At 39.5% G+C, this 24,647-nt stretch overlaps 5 protein-coding genes across 5 annotated transcripts; 3 read left to right on the top strand and 2 right to left on the bottom strand.

Annotated features, from left to right (window-relative positions):
* Positions 1 to 9,686: 9,686 nt before the first annotated feature.
* Positions 9,687 to 10,117, top strand: CLUP02_15443 (uncharacterized protein; the record flags this gene model as incomplete). Its single annotated transcript, XM_049294367.1, has 3 exons — positions 9,687 to 9,736; positions 9,820 to 9,895; positions 9,959 to 10,117. 3 exons carry the CDS (start codon positions 9,687 to 9,689, stop codon positions 10,115 to 10,117), a joined length of 285 nt encoding a protein of 94 aa, XP_049151513.1.
* A 529-nt stretch (positions 10,118 to 10,646) lies between these two features.
* CLUP02_15442 (uncharacterized protein) lies at positions 10,647 to 11,744 on the bottom strand (the record flags this gene model as incomplete). Its single annotated transcript, XM_049294366.1, has 1 exon — positions 10,647 to 11,744. One exon carries the CDS (start codon positions 11,742 to 11,744, stop codon positions 10,647 to 10,649), a length of 1,098 nt encoding a protein of 365 aa, XP_049151512.1.
* Positions 11,745 to 13,044: 1,300 nt separating this feature from the next.
* CLUP02_15441 (FMN-dependent dehydrogenase) lies at positions 13,045 to 14,546 on the top strand (the record flags this gene model as incomplete). Its single annotated transcript, XM_049294365.1, has 3 exons — positions 13,045 to 14,248; positions 14,311 to 14,384; positions 14,460 to 14,546. 3 exons carry the CDS (start codon positions 13,045 to 13,047, stop codon positions 14,544 to 14,546), a joined length of 1,365 nt encoding a protein of 454 aa, XP_049151511.1.
* Positions 14,547 to 14,753: 207 nt separating this feature from the next.
* CLUP02_15440 (UMTA) lies at positions 14,754 to 16,231 on the bottom strand (the record flags this gene model as incomplete). Its single annotated transcript, XM_049294364.1, has 7 exons — positions 14,754 to 14,793; positions 14,848 to 15,489; positions 15,558 to 15,598; positions 15,649 to 15,715; positions 15,772 to 15,906; positions 15,965 to 16,014; positions 16,133 to 16,231. 7 exons carry the CDS (start codon positions 16,229 to 16,231, stop codon positions 14,754 to 14,756), a joined length of 1,074 nt encoding a protein of 357 aa, XP_049151510.1.
* A 1,169-nt stretch (positions 16,232 to 17,400) lies between these two features.
* On the top strand, positions 17,401 to 18,054 carry CLUP02_15439 (uncharacterized protein; the record flags this gene model as incomplete). Its single annotated transcript, XM_049294363.1, has 2 exons — positions 17,401 to 17,859; positions 17,923 to 18,054. 2 exons carry the CDS (start codon positions 17,401 to 17,403, stop codon positions 18,052 to 18,054), a joined length of 591 nt encoding a protein of 196 aa, XP_049151509.1.
* Positions 18,055 to 24,647: the final 6,593 nt, after the last annotated feature.

Raw genomic sequence — 24,647 nt, 5'->3', positions numbered from 1 at the left:
CACCATTCTCCTTATTCCCTGCTGAGCTAGGCAAGTGTGGCATGGATCGTAATGGACAATGTTCCAAAATAGCTCCCGGTATTGAGGAGAAAGTACTAGCTAGGCTTACTTACATACTTTTTATCCGGCATGTAGAGTACAGTGTCAGATCTTGTTGGTATCCCTATTACAGGGTAGTTAGTTCGAACCGTAGTTAACGAAGAGATTAATTAAACTATATAAATATCTACGTAGTAGGTATAAAAAGGAGGTTCTAACCGTAGGTTAGGCTAGCTACGATAATCGTAAATAGGGCCCCTAATTAGCCCCTGCGCAGTTAGCTATATACTATAGTCGAATTAGACTTTTAATCTAATACTAACTTTCTCTTTCTTTTATTAATTTAACCGCTACGGTTAGAGGTATAATTCGACCTCGGGCCCGTTTATTATATCGTCTCCTTTTCCCCCTTTTCTTTACTTTTTTTATATAACTTATCCCTTTATTTATATAGTAACTTTTTTACTACTTACGAATTACTTTAATCCCTTATTTATTATTACTTTTATAAAAGCGTTTACGAGGTTATTTTTATTATTAATCTAACGGATCTTAAGTATTTTATACCTTTTATATAATTACCTAAGGGCTATAATATTAATTATAAGCCTCTTTTTTTTTTTTTTAATTTAACGAGGTATTTATATAGCGAGTAAGAATTAGTATAAATAACTATTAGAATAGGTAGAAAGCTAATTCGATTAATAATTTTTTTTAGCGTTATTAAAATTGTAAAGAAGAGGTTAATACTATTAACTATACTATAGACCTCTAACGTTAATATATTTCTTATTACTTACTTATTTTTAGTTAACGAGTAGTGGATTATATTACTATATATAGTAAATTTACTCTTACTTATACTCTTATTAACTAGGATAATAATATACCCTAATTACGAAGTAAGGTCGTTATTATTTATAAATAACTTATTAACGAAGACGTAGAGCTTACTAATCGTAAGGTTAATTAGGTAGTAAATAAGACCTCAATTAAGATTCGTTTACTACTACTTAAGCTACTTATTAAGTATTTTAACGTTTCGTTCGGTTAGATTTATAGCCTATACTACCTTAGCGTAGTTAAAAGTTACCTCAGGCTAATAAATACTTATAATATATACCCCTTGCGCGAGCTTAGCTTTATACCGCTTTTTAACGTTAATTACGTTTAGATTAACGAGGTTAATCTTCTCGCCCTACCCCTTTTATTAAAAAACGACGGTTTCCCCTTTAATTATAAAAATCCCGCTATTAAATACTAGGGGGGTATTTATTATAAGGACCTCTTTTAGCTTTATTATAAAGCCCGCTTTTTAGAGCTCCTTATCCTCTTTTTTTATAAAGTTAATATTAAATAGGCCTAATATATTATTAGTTTATATTCTAACGATCCTAAATTAGTTACTTTTATACTCTATAACTAATAAGTACGGGTTATATATAGAAGTAATTATTAATAGTTAATTAATATAAAAATCGTAGTAAGTAGCTTATTAATAAGTGCCCGATTTTGCGAGCTTATATAGTAGCTTAAGTATTTTAATAATCGTGCTTTTTAGGTACTTACTAGCTATTTCTTTTAGTAAATAGGCTAGGATTTTTTTTATAAGCCCTATAGCCGATTAGGTATAGGCCTAGGTAATATTACGGCTCTAAATCTCGTATCCCTTTTTTTATAGCAATATTATTAGTACTATTATTAATCGTTAGCTATAGCGCTATATAGTAGGCGATTATATAAGTAGTATTACTTTTTTAATATTACCGTACCCTTAAATTACGTATCTAGACTTCTTATATAGCTAGGGTATTCTTTTTTCTTTAATCTTACGAACTATTTATAATTTAAATATGCGGAGGTTTATATATTTTTTTAGGTTATATAGGATAAATCGATAGACCTTTTAATTACGAAGAGTGTCTACTTCGATAAGATCTAATCTTTTATATAGCTTTTTAGTAGTTATAATTATGCCTTTTTTATATAGTTTAACCACTAGCTCGAAATTAGCTTTTTTTATTATTATATAAAAGGTGTTAATTACTTCGTTACTAGTAATAAATTGCTACGTTAGGGCTTGCTATCGTAGTCTTTTACAACGTCTTACTAATAATATTAGTACCCTTTTAGTAATTTCCTCTTTTTTATTATTTATTAATATTGTTATAACGATTTTATTAAGGATAATTCCTTATGCCTTTACTACGGGTTATATAGTTTCCCCTAGCTTTTCTTTTTTTTATAAGTTAGAAATTACTTCGTTAGGATTTATATAGTACTGTCTAATTATCGTAATTAATACTTTAAGTAGCTAGTTGCGATTTTTTATGATTATATAAGAGCGCTCGTTAATAGAAATTAACTTATATAGCCTAGCCCACTGTTAGGTAATTTCGTACTATACTTATATATCCGAATTTAGTAGTATATTTAGATTACCCCCTATATTGGGCTTATTATACGTAGTAATTACTTTATTAATTTGCCTTTTTATACTTATTTTACGTAGTGCCCGTATTACCTTTTTAACTACTCGGGCTCGTTAGTTTATACTTAGTAACGGTAGTAAGGCTAAGGTCGTTTTTAAATATGCTCTAAATATTAATAGCGTTAGTATAAGTCCGTTAGGCCTTATAGTATTGTTATAGTATTTAAGTACTATTTAGAGGTATTCGTTATTAGTAGAATCCGGATTTTTTTTTAATAATTTTAAACGCCCTTTTTAATTACTAGTATGCCTTTTTTACTTTTTTAATGCTATGGTACGCTTTAATAAGTACGATTTTTAGTTATATACCGTAGGCCGTTATATTATTTTTAAATTTTGCTAACTTAAAGCTAGTACTAATATTAGTTTTAATACCGTTTAGCGGTCCTTAGTATATATCGATCTAGCTTTTTTATAGGGCTACTTATACTATTTTTATTTATAGATCCTAGAGGAATTGCCTTACCTAGAAGGATATAGCTATATTAATTATATATAGTACTAGCCGACTATTTAAATAGAAAATATTAACGACGATTTCTTAGTTAAAGTTAAGCTTATTATGTAATTTAAACTTGAATTTGCGTAGGCTTTGCGTATTTATTTAGTATTAATAATATACTTTTATTAACTACTCTAGCGCCCCTATTTTAATATTATTATTACCTAATTACTTTAAGAAGTTATATAACCTCGTGATTAACGGGTGCCCGAATTTCTAATATAGTCTTTTAAGCTTACTTTTTATTAGGTAATTAATTAACTTCGTATCGTTATTAAGCTTTATAAACGTATACCCCTATTATCGTTTAACTATCTCGAAGTGCTTATTGCTAGAGATTTTATTCTTCGTATTATCGAATATAATACTTAGTTAATTTATATCTTTTAAATATAAGAGAAATGGGGTATTAATAAGTAAAATATAGAAAGTTATTGTTCCGAAATACGTCTCTATTTTTATTATACTTAGGGCGACGATTTCTTTACTTAGGCCAAAATTAATCCTCATAATACCCGCTATTAACGTATTAAGTATTATTAGTACGATTTTTTATAATACTTAAAATTACCCTTTTCCTCTAGTTAACTATTACGATACCCTAGTATTTAAGATAATCCTATAGAAATTATCTAGGCCGTACCTTTTACTTATATAGAATACTTATATAAGCTTAGTATTCGAGGGATTTAAGTAGTATAAAAAGGACCCCTCTAGTTACCTCTAGATTTGCTTAGTACTATATTCTTTTTCTTTAAATATTAAGAGAGATAGCGTTTTCTCTTTAATTATTAAGAGAATAGGCTTCGGCCCTATTAAATTTACCCTTTTAGCTACCTCCGTATCCGTCGTTTAAGGGACTTTCCCTTATTATCTATAAATAAAAGCCTACTTATTAAGAGCTTTTACTACCCTTTATTTATTTAGCCTTATATATCCTCTAAAAAGTAACGGGGCAAAAAAAGAGTAATTAATATCGTCGATTTTATTATAATTTAATTCGTTAGTATAGGGGGTAAGATCTTTTTTATTTTTTAAATCTTTTATAAGGAGTATATGCTTTAAGCTACTACTTTAACTACTATCGTTAAGTTCTATACCCCCGGATCTGCCCTTATATATAACAAGGAATTAGTTAAACCGACGAGGGCTAGTTTTGCCGTTTATTACTCTTAACTTTTTATATTATTTATACAATTTAGTACGCTCTTTTTCGGAGTAGTTATTTAATTAATATTTATCCTTTTTATAAATATAGTATTACTTTTTTTATTACCCTACCCGTAAGTTAAATCTTTACTTATTTAACAAATCTAGGCCTCTTTATTAGCGATTACCGTATTTAGCCTCTTTTTTTTTTTTTTTTTTTTTAATTAACTTAATATTACTAATAAGGGCCGTCGTATACCTAGAGGTAGGTTTAGCGCGGTATTCTTACTTTAATATTAAAGCTAGATCTTAGCCTCGAGTAGAGCGTCTCGTAGTCTTTAAGTACTTAATATAGGGTTATTTTTACTTCTAATATACGCTAGACTATAGTATAGAGATATCCGACTTTTTACTCATTTATCTTCTTATTTAGTTAGGTTTTTATTAGCTTATTAATTTAATTAATGAGCTTTTTAAGGATCTTTATTTACGATTTGCCCTTTATTATCCTAGCTATAAATACGAAAAAAATTACTCATAGCTTAGATAGGAGCTTTAAGTTCTTATCGTAGGTTTCGAAGCGGCTTTAGATTACGTTAATTATATTAAAAAACTTATTTTAATTAAGATTACGTACTATTTCGTAGTAGTAATTAGAGGCTTTGTTTATAAGTACGATATTAATTACCGAATGGTACTAGTATTTCCTAATTCTAACTTTTTTATAGTAATTATAAAATATTATTAGGGTTTTTTATAAGACTTTATATTTCCCTTTAGAGTATAATTTCTTTTTTAAAAAGATCTTTTTAAGGTTTATAAATTATTTCGTATTTATTATTAGATTTTTAGTATTTATATACGATCCTTACGTTATTACGTATTATTAGTAACTTTAGGTTATTTACTTCTTTTTTTATTAGCCGATCGGTACTAAATTTTATATTAGTAGCGGTAACAAGTTATAGATCGAAATAAGCGGAATTATCGATTATTATATTTCTAGTATTATATTTTGCCCCAGTATATCCTTTTATAACAATAGATTTCCGTTAGTAATTATAGGGAGGAAATCTAAGTCGTTTACTTTTTTTTTAAATTTATTAAAGCGATTATACGCTTTATCGACTTATGCCTAGTTTTATAGCACGAATTCCTCTTTTATAATTATCGTTATTAGTATTTTATATAGCTTTTATAATTATAATTGCGCTAATAATACCCTTTACCTATAAAGGAATTTATTAATTACTTTTACGATCCCTAGGCTTATACTTACAAACTATTTATTTAACTAGTAGCTAAGGTCGTTTATAATCTTATAAAATAGGGGTTACTCCTATAGCCCCTTTTTTTTATAGACCTTAATTAAATAGATTAATACTATATTAATTTACTTACCGTTAGGCTAATCTATAATTCTATACATTTACGTCCCCTAATAATCTAGGTTAATATTTACTTATTTATAAGGGATTAGGATTCTATTTAAGATTAGGTTTTATTCTCTTCTTCTTTACCCTAACTTACTAAGGGTCGTACTCTAACTTATACCCGTATTAGCAATCGCTAGCGTATTTAATTTTAATAAGGATATATCTAATTTATACGCTAGTTATAATAAATTTATATTTTTACTACCTAACGAATTTATTAAGGTCTAGGAGACTCCCGCTTCTTCTTACTATCTTACTACTACTCTTATTTTTATTATTTCTAGCGATTACTACTACCCTTTTAAATTGCTAGCTATCATACTTACTAAAATCCTCTTTTTTATTTAGTTTAAAAAGGTAAGTTTTAATAATTCTTTTTTATAATAATAATAGTAGAAGTTTATATTACTATAAAAAGATATAGTAATTAGTCTTAAGATCTTTATTAGTTACCGATTTTTATTATTTTATATATTTTTAGCTTCTTAAGCCTCGTGCTCTTTATAATCTCTAAATAGCTTCTTTCCTTAACTTACCTCTTTTTAAGTAGTATTTTATAAAAATAGTTAAAAATAAACGCCGGGCGGCTCGTAGAGGAGCTATATAAACTATTAAGAACTATATAGGCCGTTAAGTACGGTTAATAAAGTTAAGCCCTCTTTTTTATAAAATCGTAGATTTTAAGGACTTATTAAAAATACTTATTTATTATTCGTATATAGTGGGGTTAAATACTTTAGAGATCTTATCCTTTATAGCCTCTTAATACCTTATTTTATATCTTTTAGGTAGTCTTTTTTATAGCTTAATTATAGTTAAGTAGTTATCGCTTACTAGCGATCCCTTTTATTACTTAGTTAATTTTTTAAAATTAGTAATCTTATATTAAGAGCTAATATAAAAAAAAGCCCTTTAGCAGCCTTTTAGAGGATTCTTTTTTTTTCCTTTTAGATCCTCGTTTTTTTAGCCTTTTTTTAAGCTAATAATAACTTTAGCGGGAGGTTATAAGATTATTTTAAAGTAGCCGCTTTTTTTTTAAGTTAATTTTTAAGATTCGTAATATTCTTAACTCGATATTATTAGGACTTCTAAATCCCCTCTTCCTTTATTAAACCGTCCCTTATACTATATTCCTAAGTAATACCCGGGGGGTAGTTAAGGGAACTATAAAGAGGTTATTTAGATCGCGGGCTTAAGATTATACCTATAAAATCCTCGTAGTAATAGACTTTTTTATATATTATAAATCTCTTAGTTTAATAACTCTTATAGAGTTACTTTCGCTACTAAATAAGAATATTTACGTTTAAAAATCCCTTTTTTTAATCGCGCGGTACTCTTTTATATTATATTATTAAGCTCGTTCGTTATATTAATTAATTAGGTAGATAGTCGTTACGTAAGTATTTCTTTTTATTAATTTAACTAATTAATTTTTAATTATAGGCCGGCTATAAAAAAGTCGTTTAATAAAAAAGCTACTCGGGGCGATAGCAAAAGGCTAGTTACTTAAGTAGTTTTATTAATTAATATAGTTTAATATAGTAAACATTAACCTCTTATAAATAATAAAGGGCTACGATTACTTAATTCCGTATAGTATTTAAAACTTACCTCCTTTTTCGTCTACTTTTATAAAATTAATTAGTACGAATCTCTTATCCCGTACGGTATTAAGAGGTCGTTTTTTTTACGTAATAAAATACCTTACTAATCTATAATAATAGAATTTAATTACTAATTAGTATTAGTATTCTTATTATAGGGTAGTTAGTTCGAACCGTAGTTAACGAAAAGATTAATTAAACTATATAAATATTTGTATAGTAGGTATAAAAAGGAGGTTCTAACCGTAGGTTAGGCTGGCTACGATAATCGTAAATAGGGCCCCTAATTGGCCCCTGCGCAGTCGGCTATATGCCGCGGTCGAATTGGACTTCCAATCCGACAGATCTCGTGCTGTGTGCTAATATGATCAGTCTCAGTCTAAAGTTGCGCACAAGCCCTCGCGATGGTCAACTCCGTTACTATCAGTCGCACGTTGTTGACACTCATTGCAGGCGCTGGACTCTTCTAACCTTTCCAAATTTTGTTTAAAAGAGCGAATATTGGCAATGTCAGAGGATAGTGCAACTATCAATGAATCGCAACAGACGGGACGCTCATCAGTGGCTTCTGGCACTTATATGGACTCTTCATATTATCCCAAAGTCAGTGCGTACATGACTTGCTGCGAACGCGAGTCGCTCATGGACCAACAATGCCATTGCCGATCTCAGATCAGGGACTATTCAATTTCCCAGACTTCAACTAATGGGCCAGCCCCTTCATCAAGTCAGATTTTATGATGTCTTTTGAATGATGTCGTAGAGGAATTTGTTGAAGCCCCTGTTATTCAACACTCCATTATGTCTCACCAGATGGATCGCACCTTGTAAGTGCTGCTGCGTCGAAGCAACATCACCCACCAAGATCTGTCAGTTGTCGAAGTTCAGTTGAATGACTCCGAAATCCTCATGCGAATAGCATAGTTGTGCTGACTCACCTCATCTTGTGCCAGGAAAACAGCTATTGTGAAGATCGAATCACTAATCGGTGACCGCATTTTCAAGCATGAAATAGCATCCATGAACAGTCGCGCACAGGCGACTTTGTACTGTAAGGCGAGTTGTGTATAGTGTGGTTTCTGTTGCGGAAAACAATGCGACAAATGCCGGCTAGTTACGAGGAAGGGGCCATTTAGAACGCTGCTGCTGGTTGCGGCCAGCTGAATGAATTGATGGTTGAGACTCCTTGTGCAGCCATCCAGAGAACCACTCCGCAAGTGGGGAGGCCAGGATGGATGGACTCCGCTAAAGAACAGTGTCATTGAGGAGATGAAAGGGGCTCTCAAGTGGTTTCCCTGAGTCTCCGACTGATCATTACCTAATGCCAACGATTGAGTAATTAGATGAGACAAATCTACAGATTCAAGCTCTCAGAGTGCTCGTGTATGGCTGAAATCCGAGGGTGAATCCTCAATTATCACCTGGATGTCTGTGGCAAAAGTCATTCGCTTACAGCCAACACCTCACTCGTAATCACATAGGTTATCTACGTCCTGTCAATCTCTTTTCTAAACTCGCAACTTCCCTGAGTTGTCTAACAGTCCTCCACCATGACCATTGCCTGCCTTAGTTTCGAAACACTACAATACCATAGAAAGCTTCGTCTTATGAAAATTGTGTTGCGTTGTTTGTGAACCAAAGCTTGCAGTGGGTATGGAACGGCGCGCGTGACCTCGAAAAAATGTTGAGATCTTCATTATGTCTGGCAACTGAAGAAAGACCCATTCAGTGGCAATGCTATTTGGGGGTCCCGAATCGCAAGGTCAGAGGGTGCGGTAGAAGTCAACACCGCTTCTCATCACCTCTTCCCCTGTTTCTGAGCGCATGGGCACCCAAACAAGCCTCAGACGAGTCATTGAAAGAGGCAGTGACTAACGCGGGAAGCCCGATTCCGCAGCAACTTGATGCTAAGCCTGTTCACTTGACAACTCACGATTGTTGTCTCGGTCTCGTGAGTCTGTCTGAGAGTTGATTATAGCATACGTAGATAGTTGCTTAATTGACATAAGGTAGCCTAAAGCACGATCCTAACAGCTCACATCTCATAAAAAAAGCATCTTTTGTGGATGATACAAGCAGAGAGGGGCAAATGCGAGGGAGCACGGGCTTCAGCTCTAACGGCTATGACTTTCCGTACCTGGGGACTTTCGCTATCGCTTTCGCGACACCTTCACACTACTCTGCGGAGTTCACGTTGTACAACTTAGAAGGCGTCTGTAGATCTTGGCCCTGCCTTACTGCAAGAGCGGAGCGGATAGCGATGCCGACTTCAGGACCGCTCAGCCTTGTGTGTGTGTGTGTAAGTGATCAAGAACTCGCTATAAATGTCTATAGCATCCTCCTTCCAGTAAAGCCATCACAACTCACATTTCAGATCAATCTTCACGATCACTTTGCCAACTCTTCATACTTTACAGAAACTCCTGTCTTTAAGATCAATCGCCCACTCACCAACCCTCAAGATGCAGTTCTCTACCATCATGACCACTTTTTTCCTGGCTGCTGCGACCAGGTAAGTCAACCCAGTAGATACAATCAAAACCACACTGTTGGGTTCGTTGAATGTCTTGTTCAATCATTTGCTAACAGTGACAGCGTTGCCGCCAAGAAGCACTCCGAGCTCCACTGCATCACCGCCAGTGGTAGCGGCCAGTTCATCGTCGGCTTGCCCGTAAGCTCGCACTCCAAATTCATCAGATAGAAGTTGAGCGCAACGGAACTGACAAAATGATAGAACAACGACGTGACCAGAAAGACTTGCCCCGGCTTCTGCTCTGACTGCGTCCTCTCCAACAGTGGAACCACCATCACCTGCAAGTCTCCCGGCAAGTTGATGGAGGGCGGCGACTTCTCCGACGCCTGCATCAAGAACGGTGGATCCGGCAGCGAGTAATTCGCCGCAACTTAAGTGTGAAGCGGCAACTGTAGGCCAGTGTTAGGAGTAAGGTTCTTTCACTCATTCATTACATCTAACATGATTCACGAGTTATCAAGTTGTAAACAGTGTTGATCTCGAACTGAAATCAGGACGATAGAAGTGTTATGGGTAATACTTCTTTCAATGAAAGCTCTGCCTACATGTTCTACTAGCAGCGAATTTAACTCATGGAATGTTTTGATCTTATTGTGTATAATTAGCTCTTCGATTTTAGGGTAGGTATGCTTATCGAAATTTCCATGTCAGAACCGGTGATACACGAACTGTTTCTCGCTGACCTCTTGGGTGAACAAGATCTTTGTTGCCACACTGTGTAACTCGGGTGCCTTTTTGGAACTTCACGCAAGAGAGCTTTGATTTCGACATTATTATGACGGCGGATTGAGAAGAGATTTTCATTTGATATTATCAAGGATCAGTACCAGTCATCCTTCAGGCCGCTGTGACCTTCTACTTCACAAACGCAACTGCGATTAGAGATGCTTCATCTATGACAAGACGGATCCCCGCTCAACGCCCTGTTGATGCCGTAAAATCGATACTGAGCCAGCGGCGCTTTTGGCCAATTGGGTAGCTTTTTGCCGCTCTGGTCGCGGAAGACCGCATCAGGATGGACATCCAGTATGATGTAGTCATCGCTGAGGAATTCAATATTCAACTCCCGAGCCCCATCCTTTCTATCCGTGGGGATCTTGTAAGTTCCTGTGCTTTGAGGGCACTTGAATGATTCAAAATCCAGTCGGATGTCATCGTCAGGGTCTTCTGCGCAATCTATGGCTAGACCCCCTGACAAGACCTTGTCAACCTTCAATTGCGTTGTTCCTCTGAGCGACGGGTGTTTCATGGCGCGGACTGAGTTCATGTCGGTGAAGTCGATTATCCTAGACACTCGAATACCATCTGGATCCAAGGGAGCTGCGTAGTCCTCGGAAAGCAAGTCGAACTGCGATAAAATGTTACGGCTCATGTAGTAGAGAGGTTTTGCTTCGTCTCTCGTTCCGTTTCGTGTCAGAGCGTCGATGGCCAACTTGACTCTCTTGAGTTTGTCATTATTTTGCCGGGCCATACGTTTCATCCTCATTTTTTCTTCAATCTTGTAATGTTTACTGGTTTCGGGAAGCCATTCGCGCATGAACATCGCTCGTTGGTATTTTGCTTCGCGGAAAAGCCTTTCTTCTTCGTCATCGCCCGTGTACTCTCGCCAGATGGGCGTCTCACACTCACAATCAGAACCATCTTCTTCGTAAGTACACTCCCCGTTTGAGGGCTCAATGTCAGAAAGATCTTCTGCAAAGGCTCTGCGACCGTGATCCTCGACCGACCAAGCTAGCCATTCCATGTGACGAAAGAACCATTCTGGGCGATTCTTGGGGTTGTATTGTGGCCGCGTGTATGCCTTTGAAAATGGACCCTTGTGCTTTCTTTGGTGTTGATTCTGTTGTTGCTTTGATGTATGCTCCTGCTTTTGCGCCTCTTGCCTTAGTTGATGTAGTCTTTGCTGTACCTGGCGATACTGCTCCTCCTCCTGTTGCTGGTGAGCCTCCAATCGTTTTGTCTTCCTTCGTCTCTGCCCCCTACCCATATTGTAAGTAAGTACGCAGGTAATTGCCAGAACCAGGAAATATCAGATTGGAGTTAGAGTGTGTGCCAGAAGTAAGACTATATCAGGGTGTAGGAAAAGGATAAAATCGTCGTATCTGAAGTCACAATCCTGTTGGGCCTCTCCTTCAGTTGCCTAGCAACTGGAGCCTCAGAAAGGGGTTGGAGATTTAAAGTGGAACTCTGAAATTATATCACGTTATCTCGGCGCATTCGGTCAAGACATTTGCCAATCCTTTGATTCAGTGGGTAAAATCAATCATCGTGCACATTATTGACGGCGAAAAAGTTATCTCAAGCCATATCCCCGGCTATTTCTCTTGTGCTAAGAGAAAATTTGGTGGATTGCAACCGGTGTGCTAAAGCCTGCGCTGCGACTCACTGACCAGCCCGACCAAGTCCCCACAAGCTAGTCTTCTTGCACCGACAGCATCCATAAGGCAACGTCGAGTTGCAACTTCATATGTGGATTGACTCGGTACATGTCTCACTAAAGTCCCTTAGCTGCTTGAGCCTTGGATGCAGGTCGAGCTCACGAGATTGTTAGTAGCTTGCTAGAGCAGATGTAGGATGGAAACTGGACAACCTGTGGTCGGTGAGACAGTGAGACTAAGCTTCCTCTTCTCGAACCTCAGAGGGTCTACTCATTCCTTCTACTAGTTCAAAGCCTCCATTGAATCATTCGCCGGTTTCGAGCAAGGATTCAACTGGTTTCTCTACCGCATCTGCGGATACTGCTGTACCAATGGTGAGTCAAGACTCCGGAGTGAGGATTTGGGGTTGACCAAGATGGTGGGGAGAAAGGTGGATTCAACTGCGGAGAGCTTGGGGAACGTGCCACATCCCACCGGGGATATGAAAGCCCGCATCCAGAAGAGGTAAATGGGATCATAAACTCCCGACCGAGTGCATATGTGGGTATCGTGAGATACATGCCACAGACCACCCAGAGGTACCAGGTGAAAGAGGTTCCGCATTGTGCCTTGTCACTTCGGCGCATCGTGACACCAACCTGCAAGAATTTAGCAGTCCCATGCTGTGCTATTAATCTCATTCATCTGTAGAAGCAAACGATGTTTGAAGCGACCCTTCTGTATTCATGATGAGTCGAACGTGGCCGCTCTCCGAAGGTGCCTTTCTCGTGCGTCATGACGAAACAATACATTGCTAAAAGTTCACAGTCCACCGACATCGAACTATTGATGATTGTTGGATGGCCATTCATGGCGTAGTCTACGATGTGCGTTTTCTGGCCCTCTTACAAGAATCACAAAACTCACCATATGCGGCAGATCACATCATTCCTCCCCAATCACCCGGGTGGTAAAGCCATTCTCCTAAAGAATGCAGGCAAAGATGCTAGCGAGGCGTTTGATGCCGTCCACCCAGTTGAGGTCTTGGAAGAGTATCTCCGGCCTGGCCAGATCATGGGAACATCTGAAGTCACAGAAACGGGAGGCAGGCTGCAATCAGACATGCCACCTCCGGACGCACTCGCGAACCCATCGCCATCACCAGATAAGTCAGATGACGTACCTCCAGTGTCTCAGATCCTGAGTATCGCCGAAATGGAGCATTATGCCTTGCAAAAGATGAGCCCGAAAGCCATCTCGTACTACGCCTCAGGAACCGATGACGAGGTCACTAAAGTTGGGAATGGCACCATCTTCCGTTCCATTCTCCTGCGGCCACGGGTCTTTGTTGATTGTACCCGGTGCTCCTTATCGACGAGCCTCCGTGGAAATGCAGTCGGCATGCCAATCTACGTTTCGCCCGCAGCCATGGCCAAATTGGCGCACCCGATAGGCGAGGCCGGCATTGCAGCAGCGAGCTCCAAGTTCAAGGGCTTGCAGATCATCAGCAAGAATGCGTCAATGTCTCCCTCAGCAATTGTCCAGGCCGGCCCCGACGCGACTTTCGCATGGCAGCTCTACGTTCTGAAGGATATCGAAGCGACCGAGAGGACATTGGCACAGATTCGAGCCGTTCCCCAAATCAAATTCATCGTGCTCACACTAGACGCTCCATTCCCCGGCAAACGAGAAGCAGACGAGCGATTCAAGATGGCAGAAGTTGCGGGAGGCGCCCCGCCGGGTGTATGGGGCACGGAGTCGGGACTCACGTGGAAGAAGACGCTTGCCTGGCTCGCCAAGCATACGAATCTCCCGATAGTGTTGAAAGGCATTCAGACACACGAGGATGCGTATGCGGCGACCTTGTTTCCGAGCGTAAAGGGTATCATTATCTCGAATCATGGTGGACGGGCTCTGGATACGACAATGACGCCTGTACAAGTGCTTCTGGAGATTCGGAAATTCTGTCCAGAGGTGTTTGACAAGATTGATGTTCTCATCGATGGAGGTATCAAGAGAGGTACAGACGTTGTCAAAGCTCTGGCCCTAGGAGCCAAGGGTGTCGGCATTGGAAGGGCGGCGCTGTACAGCCTAGCTGTTGGGGGACAAGCGGGTGTTGAAAGGGCATTGCAAAGTAAGTTCAACCTCATCGCCAGATTCATCCTTCGCGAATCGTAAGCTGAAGTGGTTCTATAGTTCTTGCAGATGAGACCGTCACCGCAATGAGACTGCTTGGTGTTGAGCGTGTGGATCAACTTGGACCAAGACATGTAAGTTCAGAGTCACCCACCTTGATTCTATCGTCGATGATGGCGACATTTCTGACATTGTTGCTATTACCTTAGATCAACACGAATGGTTTGCAAGCACAGCTTTACGGTGGACCATCCGGCCTCGAAGCGATAGATGCAGAGCTGAAGTCAAAGTTGTAAAATTTGTATTGCAAAACATCAAGGGGCAAAGTCGAAGAAAGTTGAGGCTTGGTTGAACAGACAAGGCCTATGTTTGTCACCCCTATCTATCTCTCAATTCGTTACGAAGGAGGTGCTGTGAGACCCACTCAATCTTACCACCCTACTCGATGCTAGCCGTGGTCAACAAAGCTGTCAAATAGTGGGAAACGCATTGAAAAGCCCAAGCTAAGATGATCCCTCAGGTTTGCGTCCGTACACGTTTTGCCTATCTCATGTCAGCAGAGCCTTGTCTAGACCACAGAAACCATGATCAACTCACAAGTATATGACCGTCTGGAGCTTAGGGTCCTTGAGAGCTTTGCGTGCCTCGGCAACGAACACCCCCGCCGATATGCTATCCCAGTCCATCACCTGAGTCAACAGAAACATGGAAAAGCCTTCGAGAGACTGGTCGTGAAACTCCAGGTTGCAGATGCCAACCTCTTTCAGCGTGTGGTCCTTGGGCCAACCCCCAATAGGCACAGGCCAGCTCTTCTCGACAACGTCGACGAAACCGGCGTCCCTCATAGCATCGGCGATTTTGTGGCCCCCTCGTGACTGATCCATGGACTTGCCGAGGCGGTTTGCAGCCTCGAAAAAGATCTTGCCCCACCTGCGGTAGACGTGGTCTTCTGGGAGACTGTCCCCATACGCCTGAGAGCGGAACTCAATGTCAAAATCCTTCATCTCAAAGTATCCCCCAGGCTTGAGGTGATCGCAAACTTGTTTGTAGAAAGCAGGCCAGTCGGAGATGCAAGCCTCCATGTGTCGGAGATGAATGAAATCGAAATCAGGAGTCCATGTCCATGGCTGTTCGACATCGTCGATTTGAAACTTGCAATTGGGCGGCACCCAGCCAGGCTGGATAGGCGAGATGTCGACACCCGTTACTTCGGAAGACGGGAACTCGTCAGCGAAGTCACTGCGTCCCTGTTAGTTTTGGCCTGGTTCAAGAGAGGCATTTCAGGTGGAACGAATCAATGAACTTACATTGCCCAGATACCAGTACCGGTTCCTAAGTCGAGGACCTTCTGTTCAATTCTTCAGAACCGTATCTTGACTGGAGATGGAAGCTTCTTACCAACGGTCCATCACCGAGCGGTGAAAGAAAAAGCTTGTCGCCGAGGAGGAGCGTTTCCCAGTAATGCCTTCAAGAGCGTTAATTAGCCAATTGAGGATTTCAAGAAAGTTCCCTACTACTCACGCGAGATCAAGGCCTTCATTTTGCTGCTCGTCGTTCGGACCCCAGTAGTCGGCCTTTTGCGTATAAGTACGACCATGAATTCTGCGGTATTCGGTGATGCTCTCGGCTAGCGATGCAGTCGACTGAGTCGTAACGCTTTGCCCGCCTCTGTTAGTGTTGCGTCTCGCTCGGAATTTGGGAATCGAGCACAAACCTCTCTGTGTCCGCCAAAGAATCATGATCATCGGCTGCGACAAAAGGATTCTAGCACTCAATGACTTGTCAGTATACCGATACTTTCCCGCCACACTCAGGGCAAGTTCCTCCAGAAACTAAAGTCACAAGCCCTAAAATAGTTTGAGTTTCGCGCGAAGGCTCTCACAGGGTCGTTCGCTACTACCGCAGGCTCAATCGCGGCCGCAGCCGGTGAAGCTGTAGAAGCAGTCGCAGGAGCGGCGCTGGGCTGAGTTGAGGCATCCATTTTATGTTTAATCACGTCAACGTATCCGAGAGGATAGGTGTAGATGTGATCGTCGAAGAGACTCCAATGCCAACGCCGAGAAGATCAGGACATTGGAATAATCGATTATCATGACGGAAAGAGGCGAATTCACCCCTCCCTCCATCGGAGGAAACTACCCGTTGTTGGTTGTTGTGTCTTGGCGGAATCCTCATCTCGAATGGAAATAACCCACCATACCCTTGGGACGATCACCAACCAACGAACCAGCGCTTTCACACCACTGTGCTTGAGAACTGGTCGCTAACCCCGATCCAGGGGTCTTCACCGGTCTCCTAATCCTAAGTAAGCACATTGAACGGTCGGCGCCATTGTCGTCCACGTAGAGAATACGGGGCGAGCCAACGTTTCCACAATACTCCGAGGGATAATTGCCATGCTTTAGGCGCAATATTTGATCTGTCTAGAAATTCGAAGTCTTGTAGGCAGAATTAGGACGATTATCAAATTGATTACAGCGCGTAAATTAATACAGACCGTTGCCGTCAAGTGTCAGATACTCAACACGCGATGCCCTTGATGGCGTGAACACGCACGTCTGGCACTCCGCTCTCAAATCAGCCCTCATTCATAACTTGACCTCAGAACGAACAACTTGGAGATTACCTCGTTCAGGCTCTTAGATACCGGTGCTTAGATACCGGTGAGCGAGTCAATTGTGCAACAATGGAGTCTCTCCGACGGGCATTCAGGAACCCGAGCTCACATACAATTTCACTCATGCTGATGGTCAAGTGATGAACTGCTTCTTGCTCTGGAAAGTTCGAGGGGCAAGACGCGACCGAACCATGCAACCAAACAGGTCGAATCCTAAGAAATTGCGATGTATTGAAGGGCTAGATCCTCATTCAACAACCATAATTGACAAAATGTCGATGATGCTTCTTTTCGCTAGAATCACTATAGACGCTGACATGATTGTGAAAAGATTCCAAGACCTCCTAATTGCTCTTGCTGGGCGTCTGACCTTGATCAGGAGGTGGAACTAGGCGGCAGCCTTCAGTCAAACCCACGATGACTTCTAGGCAGCCATAACCACTAGATAAGAGAGCCAACAAACATCTGTTTTCTGTTTTCTTGTTCATATCAGTAATCTCCCTCTTAGCATCAAGCCAGCATTTCTCACCGCCATGTGTCACCACTGCTTCGACAACAAGCGTCAAGACAGCGCTCCTCCGAGCATGCGATCAAAAGACGTCGCTCGCCGAAGATTAGAAGAAGCAGCTCGCTTAGAAAGAGAAAGAGCCGAAGAGGACGAAGAAGAAGAGGAAAAGGAAGAGAAGAGGCGTCTACCAAACAAGACATCTGTTCAAGCCGCACCCAGTCACGATGGCGCTCCAATCTTTGCCGCCTACCAGATCCATGACGACACCCCTGAATCCGACGTAACCGCGCTTCGAGCTCTACGTCCATCACTTGGTTTCGTCGTGTACGACACGACGGAGACTGCCCGTCCCACCCGTAGCGCTCAGCTTGCCAGCGCGCTGTTTGACCACACCAAGACTAAGCGGACGAAGATCCGCTACGGAGCGGATCGCATCGAGGTCATCACACTGCCCCTGTCCATCACTCTCTCCCTCGACCAGCGCGTGGAGACTTGTACGCGCCATTATGATGCCGAGTACTGAAGCCGTTTGCGCATCGCTGACAAGGCCGAGGCCGCTTCGTGGTTCCTCGCCGAGCGTATCATGGATCGACATTTTGCGCGTAGGGCTTTCGTAATTGATCGTATCAAGGAGGACGGAGACGGAGACGAGGACGAGTCCGCCGCGATGGCCTCATGAAAGGAGTCGCTCAGCAATGTGGATCAAGAGCTCAAGGCCGTGATGCAGCCTGACCTGGGCAATAGCGGGAGCTGTATTGAGATCAATTGGCAACCACGCAAGGGGATATGGAACTTTTGGAACCGTGAAAATTGCGGCCCTGGAGATAGTATGTTTGTCGGATTGGAAGTCCAATTCGACCGCGGCATACAGCCGACTGCGCAGGGGCCAATTGGGGGCCCTATTTACGATTATCGTAGCCAGCCCAACCTACGGTTGGAACCTCCTTTTTACACCTACTACGCAGATATTCATATAGTTCAATTGATCTCTTCGTCAACTACGGTTCGAACCAACTACCCTGTAATAGGGATACCAACAATGTTGTCACGTAACAGGGATAGTAATCGCACCTCACAAAGTGCCCGTCACGTGCTGAATTACGTATCTATCTTAGATATCGTATATATAGACCTTCTCCTTTTGTCTATTTCCACTTTAATAGTTAAGCTACTTTTACTATACTCCGTATACCTATTACTACGTACTATAACTCGTAATAGTTATAAGCTTAGCTCTTAATTAAGACCTTATATTATAATAACGTACTTATTAATACGATTCTTACGATCTCTTTAAAATAACTAACTTACTTATACCTACTTTAGCCTAAGCTAAACTAACTAGTTACGATAGTTAAATTTGTTACGAAGGTAACTTTGTTTACCTTATTATTCGCCTTATTATCAATATTACGTAAGCAAACTATATACCATATTAATCTACGATTTCTGTAGATTATTATAGGTGTTGATTATGTAAGCAATACTGCTTATATAAGCTTACGTGAGCAATGGAAAGTACTGGAAGGTAACTGAATAATCTGGAATTTACTCGAGGCGGAATTACGTACTACGATTACGCATTCACTTACGTATACGCTTATTAATTATATCATAATTAATAAGCAATGGAATATTCTAGTAGGAGGTTTTTATACTTATATGTAGGCGTGTATTTGCCTACCTAGACCTTTCGTTAAGCAAGCAACTTCTCATATAGTAATTCAACTATATTACTCTCTTTACTACAAAAACCTCTTTTATATACGCTTATATCCCCTATATTCATATATTCTTGCTTCTATATGAATATTCACTTTTCATATTCTTTATAAGAATATCCCGCATTACCTCGTTAAAGCTATACGTGCTAGAGTTAGTAATAATAGTAAGACTATATTAGCCTCTTTAGCTTTATTTACCGCACCCTAGAGTACGTCTATCGGTTACTTAGCGTCCTAAATAGTTAAAAATCTAATAATAATACTATCCTTAACTATAAAGTTATTTTAAATATTAGCATTTCTAAAGTCTAGATCTATTTCCCCGAGTGCTCGAATTAACTTATCGTTAGTATTAAAGAGTTCTTATATCTCTTAAATTACTAAATTTACTTACTTACTTACGATAGCTTATTCTTCGTGTGCGGGATTATAAAAGACTTCTTTATTAAACCTAATATTCTTTATAATAAATACTTACTCGAGCGCGGGTACCTAGACCCTATATAGGTTATACGTTTCTAATATATATTTAACTAAGTATCTTATATACCCGCAGGGAAGTATTTTAAACTCTTTTTAACGTATACCCCTCTTATAATCTTTATAAAGAGGGTATACTTAGTAGCTATATATATAGAGGTTACTAAGATACGGGGTAACTAGTTTAGAATCCCGTACTTAGTAACCCGTCTATTACTAGCGTTAATACCGCTTTTACTAGTTAATTTCTATTATAATAGGCAAATCTCCTTTATTAGCCTCCCGTAGGGTAATATTATAAATAAAGATTACTATTAGTACTATTTCGTCCTATAGATTTATAAGGAGGTTCGTAAAAAGGCGCATCTTATAAGCTTTAGTAATTACGAGTTAACCTACTCTTTTAGCGTTACTTACGGGTTCTTTCGTATATAGAAGTAGAAGTTCTATTCCGATTCTTAGCTCGCTATATTACGTTTTATATACGTATCTAACGTTTATAATTAGGAGAGCGGTCTTATTATTACTTCTAAAGAAGTAAATTAAAGTCCCTTTTTAATAATAAATCGCTACCTCGAGGCTTTATAGTGCGAAAAGCACTTCCTCCTCTATTTTTATCCTTAAAAAGAACCCCCTAAGCTACTTATTATATTTATTAAAAACTATAAGTATATATTATCGTTTACTAAGAAATAGTTTAAAATAGAAAAGATCTTAGTATATACGGTACTATAGCCGTAAGGCTCTTCTCGAGGGTAGTCCTCTTAAAACTACTATCTTAGCTTTAGATAATATATATACTTTATACTTAACTTATAATAAAAGTTTAATATATATACCTCGAGTTTTATATAGTAATTAACGAAGAGTATTAAGTCCGAGATAACCTATTTTAAGGTACTAAAGGAGCGCGCTATTAGACCTCTTACGGGTACGTTAATATAAGTAACGGAATTTTCTATAGCTAACTAGTAATATAATACTAGCTAGGCTCTATAAGATATGCTTAAGGTTTATAAAAGAAGGATAGGATTAGAGGAGCTTATATTCGAAGAAGACTAGATTATTCTTTTAGATAAGCTACTTTCTAATAGTGCTCTTATAAAGCGTTCCTTATTATAAAGTATAATCTAGACCGTAGTACTAGAGTGCGCTTTTATTTAGTAAAGTCTCTAAGATTATATTAATATAAAATCCCTCGATATAAGTAACGTTCTAGAGCTTTAGATCGCAGGTTCCCTTTCTCTTAGGTCCGTCTAGGACGCCCTTTATAATATAAGTACTACGTACGGTAATAGGTAGTATAATAGTTCTTAATTTAACGTAGTTTTTATCGCCCGATAGTACGTAACTCTTAGGTTTAAGTAGGCTCTTATTGTTAATTAGATATATTACTTTATAGCTATTTATTACTATACTTTAAGAAAGGGGGTAAGCGCTACCTATAGGGGTACTAAAAATTGCGTTTATCTCTAAGTCCTAACTCTTTATAAGTATAATAACTACGTAGCCCTCGTCCTAGTTTACTAATAAGCTCGCTATAAGTTAGTTAGAGGATCCTTTTAGAAACCTAGATTTCTTAAGGGTTCTATCGTTCCTTAGCTAACTAGCTTTTTTAAGCTTATTATAAAGTGATTTTTACTTACTTAATTTAATAATAGCGAGGACTTCTTTTATATAGCTCCTTAGTATTTATATTAGTAACTTATTAGCGTTTCGGCTTATAAGTGCCTATTTTAATTTTTAGCACGCCGTAGGGCGCTACGAGTATGCGTAATTATAAGGGTATATAACGTTACTTTTATTATTTACGTCGTTAACTAAGTTAGAGCGTTTAGTAAAAGTAAAATAAGCCCCTCCTTAACCTAAAGGTCGTTTAGTATATACGTCCTAGGTTACTAAGCTAAATATATATATAATCTCCTCGAGGGTCCTCGTGTGCGTTCTAAAGGCTATTAATTTGCTAAAGGTTTTATATATACGTTAGCCCTATATAAGGTTAAGTCTAGACTTAACTATAACTAAGAAGTTAAGTATAGCGATCTCTTTATTAATTTTTAAAATATCGTACGTTTTAGTTTAAAAATAAGCGGACTACTACTCTTTTTATTAGCGTTAAGGGTTAATTCCGGTCCTCGCTTTATTAAGGACTTATTAATATTCCTCTCGAACCGCATTCCTTATTACTAGTTCGGGGGGCGTAAATTCCTATTTTAAATATCTAACGATTTATTATATACTAAACTTAGCGCCGTTCTTAGTAACTTTTTAAAATATATATTCGTATAATATAGCGTTAACTAATTTTACTAATTACTAAGCAAGGACTTTAATATACGTATTAATAGTATTACGTTCGTAAGCTATAAGTTACTTATATTTAGTATCGAGCTCTTATTATTTCTAAATACTCTTAAGCGTATAGATCCTTTTTATAAGTATAATATAAGGATAGATTTATCTACGTAAAGTAGGTAGCATAGCTAGTTTTATAAAAAGAAACCCGGCTTAGTTTTATAGGTTACTCGTACTTAAAGAAGTTAAAAAGTTCGTATTAAGAGTTATGTTTAGAAGCTACTAGTAGAGGATTTCTTAGTTTCTTTAGTCGTTCTCGAACGCTTTATAACGGGCCTAGTAGGCTCGTAGTTCTTTTTTATTACGGGTTATAACTAATTATCCGAATTCTAAGGGCGAAATAAGCGCTATAAAGGGGTTAAGGAATACGTTAAAATCTAGAGCGTCTAGGTCGACGTACTTCTAGACCCCGATACCCTTATTTATAATATAAAGTACGTTAAACTATTTAATTTAACTATTATAGCTAGTTAGTTTAGCTTAGGCTAAAGTAGGTATGAGTAAGTTAGTTATTTTAAAGAGATCGTAAGAATCGTATTAATAAGTACGTTATCGTAGTATAGGGTCTTAATTAAGAGCTAGGCTTATAACTATTATAAGTTATAATACGTAGTAATAGGTATACGGAGTATAGTAAAAGTAGCTTAACTATTAAAGTAGAAATAGACAAAAGGAAAAGGTCTATATACACAATATCTGAGATAGACACGTGATTCAGCACGTGACGGGCACTTTGTGAGGTGCGATTACTATCCCTGTTACGTGACAATGTGTGACTGGCAAAGGATGGGCCTTATCCCAGTCATTCGATTGCTAATGATCTTTTACGATTCGAAACGTGTTGGCAGACCGTTGATCGAATCACACAGATCCCCTTATCACCCACGAATGCCTCTGACACTTTGCTAGCCAGCTAAACTCTAGTGAAGGTGCCCAATGTTTGGGATTACTATTCTTCGGCGGATCTAGCGCTCGGCATCCAAGTGCCGCTTCGCTAGCTTCATCATTACCCTACTTAGATCATTCGCACTTAGCGTCGTCCTCGCGGAACATGTGTCAGTCGTGGACGTGGCCCAGTTTTGGCTTCAAAGTCCGGCGATCTGGGCTGTATCGAATGGTCCCAAAACGCCCGGAAGGAAATTCCGATATACGCCACCTATTCGGCATTGATACTTAGGTATGCCGAAAAGCTCCGGGTGCTCTTTCTACACAATCGAAGACACTAGATTCATCTGACAAGGCGAGTTTCGTGCATTTAGTCTCGGGGTTGAGAGCTAGAAAGTTATTGGGCAGAAGCTACTTGAATTGTGGAGGATGATACGTAGAAGCCATCGACTTACGATGAAAGTAATCACCTTGAAGCAAGACAGATCCCCCAAATTTCATTCATCTTCTACATCCCCATATTTGATCTTGACCACAATAAGAAGTCGTAGATTTATTTGTAAACAAGTGTTCCGATAATGGAATCAATAGTTCGGAGCTTCCAGCGATGCAAGCGTCAATGGATGATGGACCACCAGGTCCAGGCCCATGCCCAGGCCCCCCTCCAGGAACATGCAGCCTACCCCCTCTGTGACGATGACCCCCTGAGACCGGATTCGATTCACTACCAAAGCGTCAACAGGCTTTCTATCCTGGCAGAAACATGCTTTCCAGAAATATAGAGCAATAAGACCCACCCCCTGAGAAAGTATCAACGGCCTTCAGCAAACCCTGAGCGCTGACCATTCGGCCGTATGGCTCTCCACGACACCGTTCTCAGTCACTTAGCAGCATATATCTCGAAGACATCAAAGACTTCCGGATTACTTTAGAATTGCGTTTTACTTTCGCTTGTATCACCCAGCTTAAGGTAGTAAATTCAAGTCAGCCAGAGATTGAAGAAGCACTCGAACGCCAGAACCAGGTGCCGCTCCGCACGTTACCAATCGGACATTCAGTATTGTTCATGAGCGATTCATACGTCTTCCATGACCGAATGATCACAAAGAGGTAAGCCAACATCAGCCCATGGACAAATCGAGGATTTTGTGTGCAGGTTCATCAGGCGAGCTTGTCTGAAGGATATTCTCTCTTACCTCTAATCCTTCTCAAGGAAAAATAAGGTGCTTCAAGTAATGACGTGTTGCTGGAACTGGAATGGTCATCAAGAATCAGCAGTTGGGGCCAAATCTGCTCCCTGTGAAAAATGATCCTAGCACGCACACCCCGTTCCCTTCTCTCGTTGGCGTCACTCCTGTTGATCCATTTCGAATCTTGGCCGCGGTGTAACAATTTGATCACCTTTTGACCCACAGTCAGAAGACTTGAGAGCCTGATTTGGGGTAAACATTGGACACTCGATGATGATCCAATTGAGACCCTAGAGTGTGATCGAGTCAAACTTGTCGAGAGAATGTCATCTAATTCTGTCACGAGTTATGGCACGCAGCAATGGGCATACGGAGTGTGGTAAAAGTGGCTTAACTATCAAAGTGGAAATAGACAAAAGGAAAAGGTCTATATACACGATATCTGAGATAGACACGTGATCCAGCACGTGACGGGCACTTTGTGAGGTGCGATTACTATCCCTGTTACGTGACAAATTCACAGCCCTCGGCATCGCACGACAACTCCACATGCTGCAGACTAGGCACCAGAATTAAGGTAAGGCGCAGCTTTCAGGTATCAAAGAGTCTACCAAGCAGGCGCACATGTGATGGAACAA

Source organism: Colletotrichum lupini, chromosome 8, assembly GCF_023278565.1.
Source record: "Colletotrichum lupini chromosome 8, complete sequence".
Lineage (NCBI taxonomy): Eukaryota > Fungi > Ascomycota > Sordariomycetes > Glomerellales > Glomerellaceae > Colletotrichum > Colletotrichum lupini.
This window is presented reverse-complemented; position numbering and strand designations above follow the sequence as displayed.